The 9,332-nt window shown below is 51.7% G+C and overlaps 1 protein-coding gene across 1 annotated transcript; it reads left to right on the top strand.

Annotated features, from left to right (window-relative positions):
• The first annotated feature begins 745 nt into the window (after positions 1-745).
• LOC139315506 (actinia tenebrosa protease inhibitors-like) lies at positions 746-8,955 on the top strand. The gene is made up of 8 exons (XM_070941867.1): positions 746-868; positions 2,368-2,535; positions 3,967-4,113; positions 5,092-5,259; positions 6,681-6,818; positions 6,924-7,106; positions 7,778-7,945; positions 8,824-8,955. The coding sequence occupies exons 1-8, from the start codon at positions 766-768 to the stop codon at positions 8,847-8,849; spliced, it is 1,101 nt and encodes a 366-aa protein (XP_070797968.1). The 5' UTR covers positions 746-765; the 3' UTR covers positions 8,850-8,955.
• The last annotated feature ends 377 nt before the right edge of the window (positions 8,956-9,332 follow it).

Genomic DNA, 9,332 nt, shown 5'->3' on the forward strand with positions numbered 1-9,332 from the left:
GGAAGAGGAAGAAGAAAGGAGTCCCTCCCTCCCTCACTTCTTGCTTGGGGCAGTTGAAGGAGCTTGGTGGCCTTCTCGTTGTGTCTTCAGATAGCATAAGAATCCCCCAGATCTCTCCCTCCGGGGAGTCCTTGCCTATCTTCTGCCTACTCTTCCTCTTTATGAGGTCCAGGGACCTTCAGGAGGCAAAGGAGAGCTTCTCCTTCTGCCCCTCCTCAAAGCAGGAGCTCCCATCCCTTCGCTTTTGAACTTGGAGAACATGGGAGTTCATGGAATCATCGGCCAAAGGAGAGGAGGGCAGTTAGAGGAGGACAGTTAAGAGGCAGGCCAGCCTGGGGGTCACTCCATGGGAGGAAACATCATAGACCGGACTAGTAAAGCTTTATCTACCAGATCCTAAAGGAATGCAGCCAGCATGGAGAGATTCTTGTAAAATGGGTGACCAACAATAAAGAAAGTGCCCAGGCCAATCTCTTTCGGAGGCAGCCAGTCCAGGGAGCTCACCCCAACCCCAATCTCTTCTCCCATCCTATTGCAAAATGCACCCTGGGTGGAGTTAGATGTGCCTCCTCTGGGGGAGAGATTTCCTTGTGGAAATTGCCTCCAGGTCTGGCAAGGCTTTCTCAGTTCAGCTCTCCTGCCTCGAGGAAACCTCACATTGGGAAAGTCCCACAAACCTGAGGTTCAACCGCTACCATCCTTCAGTTCCTTTTATACGCTCCTTCTTCTGTTTCGATCGAGAGACCTGCTCCCTCCTGAGAGACCATGTGGGCCAGGGTCCTTTTCCTGGGGGTGCTCCTCTCCTTCTCTGCTGATCTCGATGCTGCTGGATATGATGGGGGTCAAAAGAGCCAGAATCCTCTGAACAGTGAGTAGCCCCTGGTGGAGAATGGACCTGAGAAGCCGGTCTGGCTGGTCTGGAACTCCTTTCTCCTCTAGGGTGGGTTTCGGGCAACACCTCCCCTTCCCTGACTTCCCCTCCACAATAACCTAGGAATCCATGGCTCTTAAGCAGTCCAGAAAGCACTTTTGGGGCAGATGCAGTCCAGGAGCTTCAAAGCTTGTTCCACTTTCCATAGGACTATGCTTCCTTGGACAACTGAAAGTTTAGATGGTTGACAGCACAAGATCCCTGTTGGATCAGCCCAACGGCCCATCCAGTCCAGTTCTGGAGCCCCAGAGAACCCTCTGAAGGTATCTCAGATTGGGATTAAGAAACCTGCTTCCCCCACCATTAGATCGCCTGCATGATCAATAGCTACTAATCATCAGTGTTGACAGCCATCTCTACAACTTCTGGGAGAGAACTCTTTAGCATCAGAAGATATTTCCACCAGTGGGTCCCATCTACTGATCCATTGGGTTCTAGCAGGATCATGGAGGAGACATATGGGGGAGTGGGAGGTTCCTGCTCCTTCACTCATTTTAGAGACCTAGAATATCTGAGAGGCTTTCTCGCCTCTTCTCCTAACTCCAGAACCCGGTGGGATCAACCGTTATTCTCAAATGTGGAGGGGACAGAAAGAACCAGTGGAATTCATGGCCACAAAATGGGAAGTTGGTCACCAGCTCTGTTGACTTGTGGAAGGAAGAAAGAAAAAAAGCTGCAGCAATAGCTCGTAGAGACAGACTACTAATTACACATTGGCCTTGAAAGAACAATTGCCGAGTAACAATTAAGTGAGGAATGATGGCGGGCTTCCCAGAGATATTTGGTGACCCCTGTGGGCTCTCTCCACTTCCCTGCAAATTCAGCCCTCCCCTCCCCCCCATGTTATAGGAGACTGAGCAGAGAGGGGACTGGGCTGCTCTTTTCTGCACAACTGCTGGGTGTGAAACCAACGCAAAAGGCAGGACAGGAAAGAACCAACCATGACTTTATGGGGTGCCTGGTTCTGCTCCTTCTGTTCCTCAGCTGGAGGGGGAACTGTTAGAGCAAAGGGTCTGGGACAATGTGAGATACTTGCTGGAGGAGGGAATGAAAATAATAGCAGTGTGAATACACACACACACACACACACCTGTTCCTATGACCCACTGGTTCTCCAAAGGGCCCACCCTCATCAGATCCACCTTGAGGAAGAGGAATAGATTGTAGGGAGAGAAACACTGCAGTAGATATGACAGGAGGGACTCCAGTGAGTTAGGAATTCCTCCATCAGATTCCTGTAAATGACATCTCCTGGCCTTCTGAGAGTCATGTTCTCCACAAGACAGAGCCGCGAGAGCCACCAACTGGCAAAAGAGCAGCCCGGGGTGGGTGACAGATCCGTTCCACAATCGCTGTGTCCTCCTGCCCGTGCCCACTTGAGAGGTGGGGCATCCGATGAGAACTGTTCATGCTTGGCCTTCTACTCTGTTTTTCAGATGACTGCGATCTCCCTGAAGTGAAAGGTCCCTGTGACAATTTAGAACTTCGGTGGTTCCACAACTCAAAGTCCAAGAGATGCGAACGTTTCTTCTATGGAGGCTGCTATGGAAATGCTAACAACTACAAGGAGATCAACGAATGTGAACGCTGTTGTGTCTCCCCAGGTAAGAGGAGGGTCAGAGGGAGGAATGTTGGCTGTGGGCCAGATGGCCTTTGTCTAGCAAAGCTCTCTTGGGAGAAGAAAGGAAAGGAAAAAGGAAAAAGGAAAGAAAAGAAAAGAAGGGAGGGAGGGAGGGAGGAAGAGTGGGAGGGAGACACAGAGAGAGAGAAAGGAGAAAGAAAGAGAGAGAGAGAGAGAGAGAGAGAGAGAGAGAGAGAGAGAGAGAGAGAGAGAGAGAGAAAGAGAGAGAGAGGAAGGAAGGAAGGAAGGAAGGAAGGAAGGAAGGAAGGAAGGAAGGAAGGAAGGAAGGAAGGAAGGAAGGAAGGAAGGGGCTGAGAAAAGAGAAATGGTGATGGAAAGGAGGAACAGGAAAGCATCACTCACAATACTACAAAGGCTCGGGTCTGTCGGTCTGTCGTAAGGACTTCCCAGAGAGAACCGAGAGGGGCAGATGGACAAATCCATTACTCAGCAGAGGAGGGAGGAAAGGAGGGAGTGAACCAGCAGCCATTTCTTTTCCTCAGAACACCTGTCTTTGGGCACGTAATTAGGTTGGTTAGGATTAGGGTTATGGCTGGCAGTCCTTGCCCGGTTACCTGGGAATAGTTTACCACTGTTGCACTTGAGGAAGTGGACAGGATCCGAGGACACATGAGCACAGCAACCGGTCTTTCAGAACCACCTCCCTCCTGGCTTGTGGAAGGTGCCCAGGAAGGAAGGAAGGAAGGAAGGAAGGCAGGCAGGAAGGAAGGAAGGAAGGAAGGAAGGAAGGAAGGAAGGACATGTGGGTGGGTTCTGGAGTGATTGATGCTTCCCTGTGGGAGCGGGGCAATTGCCCCAGCCTTTTAAGGAGGCTGTGGTCCGCCCTCTTCTTAAGAGGCCACCAGTGGACTCCACCCTCATAGACAATTTTCACCACGTCTCCGATCCTCCATTTCTGGTGAAGGTGGTTGAGGAGGTGGCTGTGCTGCAGCTCCAGCGGTTCCTGACTATCTATGGATTATCTAGACTTTTTCCAGTCAGGCTTCAGACCTGGCTATGGGATGGAAACGGCATGAGGGCCACGTTTGGATGGTCTCTGGAGGGAGTGGGATGGGGGTAGTGTGTCCATCCTCCCTCCACTTGACCTCTTGGGGGCTTTCAAAACCTTCAGCCATGGTAACCTTCTGGGGTGGCTTCGGAGATGGGAAGGGGGGGCTTTGAGGGTCCTCACTCAGCTTCAACTTTGTCTGTTTCTAACTCCCCCTTGTGCCCCTCCTCCACCTATTCCGTGATTTGATCAAAGGCCGTGAAAAATTCCTGATTGAGGGGGGCTGACGGACCCCAACCAAAGCTGTGCTGAATTCATGCATCGTGTTCAAAGAGAACAGAACCACTCCCACTTTACTCATAGGTTTCCCATCTCCTCCCCCCACCCCTCAAAAATACCTTACAGATGTCAACAAGCCTGGTAGGTGCCCCGTCATAATTCCAAACAGTCACCTACTTTGTGGGAAACTCTGCTCCAGCGATGCCAGCTGCTCGGGCACTCAGCGTTGCTGTCCAACGTCTTGCGGGCAGCAATGTCAACGGCCAGAAGGAGGTAAGCCTGGTTCCTGGACCGGGAGGGATGATGGGGGGACAGGAATGGAGGGGGGTCCCTTCCAAGCCTGATACCAAGGAAAGTAGAGCCGTGCCAGAGCTGTGCGGTTCTTGGCCCAGTCAGTGCTCAGAGGGAAGCCAGTCCAATGCAAAGGGACAAGTTGCCAGAGCCAACCTGTTGCAGCTAGTTGGCAGTGGCAAGTTGTCCTAGACCAGTGATGGCTAACCTTTTTCGGACCAAGTGCCCAAAGTGCACGCCCGAACCTCCAAAATGCAATGTATGCATGGCCCACACGCATGCACCCCGCAATGCACCCATGCATGCACACTGCCCCCTGCCCCCCGTGCATGAATGTGCACCTCCACATGCACCCCCTGCATGCACCCCACCTCCACACACATGCATGCATGCCCCCCCACATGCGCCCCACCCCTGCACATGTGCACCAGAGACCCGAAGACCAGCTGGCTGGTGGGAGATGTGCGTACATACGTGGCGGAGCTGAACTGGGGCGACGGCTCGCGTGCCATCAGAGAGGGTGCTGCATGCCACCTCTGGCACGTGTGCCATAGGTTCGCCATCGTGGTCCTAGACTTTCCAGGAAAGCTTTGCCATGAGAGCTCAGCCTAACTCGAGTGAGACTCCCCAGGGGTTGAACGGTAGAAGAAGATGGAAAATTGGAGCTGCCTCATGGCCAGGGAGGACCATTTAGGCTGCCCTTCAGCCCTGTAAAAGTGCCCTCTGAACCCCACCCCACCCACCCATGGCATGGGCCACGGGCCATTCCAGCAGCTTCATGGGGTGTGTAAGGCAAAAGTCCCCCCACTTTCTAATTGCCAGCCCCACTGCCTACAAAGCCCCTGCCAGGGTGAGGAAGGTGCTACAACATTTGGAGAGGGCCTCTTCTTCTACTAGGGTGTGAGCCCCACTCGGTGACTGACTGTCCTCTTCCCTTCTGTGTCCCCCTTTTCTCCCTAGACACTTCAGGATACTGCCCATGGATGATTCCCCCACCCAGCAGCAAAGGCGGCCCTCTTTGCTTCACGAGCTGCACAAGGGACCAGGAATGCAGCATTGATTTTCCCCTTCCCCAGAAGAAGTGCTGCCCCTTTGGAGACAGGAAGATATGCGTGGAGGCTGTGGAAGGTCCGTCCTCTCTCCTCCCCTCCCCCCACCCTCCATGCAGCAGGGTCTGACTGTACAGGCAGAGTGCACAAGCCCATAATATCACTCTGGGTCTATTCACATCATACAGATTTTACAAATTACAGATTAACAGAGTTGGAAGGGACCTTGTACATCATCTAGTCCAACTAGAGGACAGAGCTATCCAGGAGCCTGGATAGCTCTGCAGACAAGGCACTGTAATTTAACACCAGCTGTCTGCAATTAAAGTAAGTTCGAATCTTGCCAGGCTCAAGGTTGACTCAGCCTTCCATCCTTTCTAAGGTAGGTAAATTGAGGACCCAGTTTGTGGGGGCAATAAACTGATTTTGTAAAATATACAAAAGTATGAAGGCTATTGCTTAGCGCATTGTAAGCCACCCTGAGTCTCTGGAGAAGGGCGGCATATAAATCAAATTAAAAAAAAAAACTCCCCAGCCCAAGCAGGAGACCCTACACCATTTCTGACCAATGGCAGTCCAGTCTCTTCTTCAAAACCTCCAGTGATGAAGCTCCCACAACTTCCAAAGGCAACTTCTGGTCCATCGGTTGATTGTTCTCACTGTTGGGAAATTTCTCCTTATTTCCAGGTTGAATCTCTCCTTGCTCAGTTTCCATCCATTGTTCCTTGTCTGGCCTTCAGGTGCTTTGGAAAATAGGTGGGGCCCCTTCCTCCTCTCTGTGGCAGCCCCTCAAGTATTGGAACTCTGCTCTCATGTCTCCCCTGCTCCTTCTCTTCCCTAGACTAGCCATGTCTGATTCCTGCAACCGTTCATCGTATGTTTGAACATCATATACACTTCAGTTGGTTCCTAAATTCACCAATTTCCTGCACTTGTGTGTAAAAGGAAGAAATGTGTAGGGTTTGCATCCAAAGTTAAGCCACAAAGGTGCCCACACAAACTTAACATTAATCAAGCTGAGCACAGGGGCAAACTGTAGATCCTTAGCCTTTCCCTGTCTTGGCATAGTTCGCATTGTGCGTCTTCCCAGGTCCCCAGTGTTCCTCATCTTCCAAGTTCCAGGCCCTGGCCCTGCGTTGAGGTGAGTGTGCAAGGCGATTCTTGAGAGCAGCTGCACCAGAGAGAAGTCTCTGCCATCTGATCCAAGGCACTGAGGAACTGCCTCCCCTCTCTGCTTGTAGTGGAATGCAGTCTGGATTCCTAGAAGGGAGGGGCTGCTTTAGAGAGAGCAAAGAGCAGCACAATGTAGATAATTTGGTCATGAGGCAGAGACTTAACAAAGCTCCTTCCTAGAGATTCCCAGACTATTATCTGTAATATGCAACTAGTTGCTTTAGTCTGGCAAGATCCCATCTGTGGGTAAACAGTAAAGGAAACTGCTCAGAAGTAACTATGCATCTCCTGATTGGTTCTTGGGTCTGTCACCCCCTCTCATTCTAGAACACCCCGGCGTGTGTCCCAGGAGGGTTGAAGTACAGACCTTTGTTCCCTGCAACAACACCTGCAGTGATGACCGCGACTGCCCCCTGACTGAGAAGTGCTGCTTCACTGGCTGCAGCCGAGGCTGCCTGCCCTCAGGTGTGTCCAGTCCTCCTTCTCTCACCTGCTTCCTTCCCCCTCTGTCCTCCGCCTGAGCCCCTGAGCCAGAGGCCAAGCAAGCTCCCCTTTCTCCCTCTCTTGCAGTCCGCAGTGACCAGTGCCAGTTGCCTGTAGACCAGGGCAGCTGCTCAAAGGAGTTGCAGCGCTACTACTATGACCCAGAGATGATGAAGTGCATCTCATTTGTCTACTGTGGCTGTGAGGGCAACGACAACAACTTTGAGACCAAGGAGCTGTGTGAAAAGGCCTGTGGGAAAATCAGCAAAGGTACAGAGGATGAGTGTTGCATTGAGGTCTCTGGTAAGGTCCAGTGACACTTCCCTTCCCTCTGAGTGAGTTAGTCCAGACAAGAAGCACCATCCAAGGTTCTAGGTCTATTGGATGCTATCTTTATTAGGGACTAACTTTCTTAGGGATACTGCAAATATGAAAGTACAGTACATCTCTCACACACACCCTCAGCTTTGCAGGGCAATAAACTAGGGAGGGTACCTTCTGAGACATTTCCCAGGCCCCAATTCCTTCTGTGGCCTCTTATGCAACCATTGCCTCACCTGCAGGTTCTCCTCCTGTCCTCCAAGGGCATTCCCACAGGCCATTACAGATGCCAGCATTTCTGGCACTCATTCTGAGGCCACTTTTCCACATGACCCATTCAGTCCCCCACAAGATCAGATCTCAGACCTTTGGGTCCATCTAAGGCATGGGTGTCAAACTTGCTGCGTCACATTGCCATCACGTGATGAATGTTTTCCCCTTTCGTGGAGCTGGGGTGGGCATGACTGTGTGTGATGCATTCCAGCCTGCCAGTTTGACAGCAGTGATCTAAGGCTTTCAGGGAAAGGGGACACAACCCACTTCCTGCAAGGAAAATATGCTTTCTCTGTCTGTCTCACTGCCCTGCTTCCTTTTCTCTTGTCCTCACTCCCTCCCTACAGAGGTTTGCAAACTCCCAGCAGATCCAGGTCATTGTCTAGCATATTCACCACAATATTTCTACAACTGGGAGAAGAGAAAGTGTGAAACATTTGTTTATGGAATGTGTGGTGGCAATGACAATCGCTTCTCCACCAAACTGGAATGTGAAATGGTCTGTGGTGAATTTGGTAAGGAACAAGAATGAGTGTGGCCTTTTATACATGCAAACATGTTGTGTCTGTGAAAAACAACCCTACCCTAACCCTAACCCCAGTCTCGCCATTAATCATTTCCCCTTAGGCGTCACCTACATCGTCCTCCAGTTCAGAAGGGAGCCGTTCTCATTATCCTTAGAGTCCTGAGATTGTGCCTCCAACTTCTCTGGGGGACTGATTGTCCAGGGGCCTCTCGGTGTTGGGTAAAAACTGGGCCATTGTGGTTACCTGGATGAGCCCAATAGCAGGAAACTCTTCTGCTCAGTGTCACTCTCAGCTCTTTCCCCATTTTGCACAAGGCTTATGTGACACAACACCAAATGGCAGTAAGGGTGGAGACATCCTAATCAAGAGAGAGGCTCTGACTGTGTGATTGACACCCCTCCCCTTTTTTTAACTTGCATCACACAGACACCTAAGTAGGCAGGAGGAAGTCCTGTCATGGGGCCATGACTGGTGGAGGTGGTCTTCCTGGCTGGTGATGCGCTGGAGGGGGGGCACCAAAGGAGGTGAACCCATTCACTTGATCTGCTCATCAGCAAAGCCAGGATAAACTGAATGGAGGCAGAGGAGGGATTGCCCATCGTCTCTGGCCAGGACATTTTTCTCCACCCTCAGAAGGGCCAGTGGGCAGCCCTTGACTCAGCAGAAGGAAAGGCCCAGCCTGGGGAGGAGGAGAAAGCAGAGGGACCCACTCAGGGCTGCTGGGGGTCTCACTTGTCTCTGGGACGCAGCTTGTGAGTTGCTGCCCCCTACCACAAGACTAAGCCCCCTCCGCTTTGCTTAGCCAGGGCTTGGGAACAGGAGCAGAAGCCCCTCGCCCACCCACCACTCCTCTTTTTTCTTCACAGGGCAAATGCAGTCCCCTAAGGCCTGAGAGTCCCTGCTGCATCTCCAGTGAGGCACCACCGTCGTGCTCCCAAAATGGCTGCCTGACTCCTTTTGGTGGTTGTTTCCTCTCTTCTCTGGAATAAAGGCATGACTTTCCCTGCAGACTCTGAGTGTGGTTCTTGACTGGGAGATCAACAGCCCAGGCTAGTGTGGATTATGCGGTAAACAAAGAGCAACCCAGGACGCCCAGTGCTCTTGCCTGGAGCCAGACCGTGAAGGTACCAGGTTTCTATTTGCCACGTAAACACGGCAAAATAGGCAGCTATGGCTCCAGCAAAACAGCTTCCCTTCTGCTCAATCCTTCCTCCTTCTGGGTTCTCATTGGGGGCCTCTGGAGCAGGACTTTGACCCAGAAATGTAGGCTTCTCCATGCCACTGAATTGCAGCAAAGTAAAAGAAGCCATCAAGAAAGAAGTCCAGCAACTGCCATGTATCAGGTGCAAGCCCCATTCGTACTCAAATCATATTC

This window comes from Pituophis catenifer, unplaced genomic scaffold (assembly GCF_029215685.1).
Source record: "Pituophis catenifer annectens isolate HBS135680 unplaced genomic scaffold, rPitCat1.0.hap2 SCAF_3, whole genome shotgun sequence".
In the NCBI taxonomy this organism is placed as follows: Eukaryota; Metazoa; Chordata; class Lepidosauria; order Squamata; family Colubridae; genus Pituophis; species Pituophis catenifer.

Bases quoted from the DNA above. Each gene is read 5' to 3' on its own strand.
- LOC139315506 (XM_070941867.1), top strand. From the start codon at position 766: ATGTGGGCCAGGGTCCTTTTCCTGGGGGTGCTCCTCTCCTTCTCTGCT. The intron at 869-2,367 runs GTGAGTAGCCCC...TCTGTTTTTCAG, and splicing joins GAGCCAGAATCCTCTGAACA to ATGACTGCGATCTCCCTGAA. The intron at 5,260-6,680 runs GTCCGTCCTCTC...CTCTCATTCTAG, and splicing joins ATGCGTGGAGGCTGTGGAAG to AACACCCCGGCGTGTGTCCC.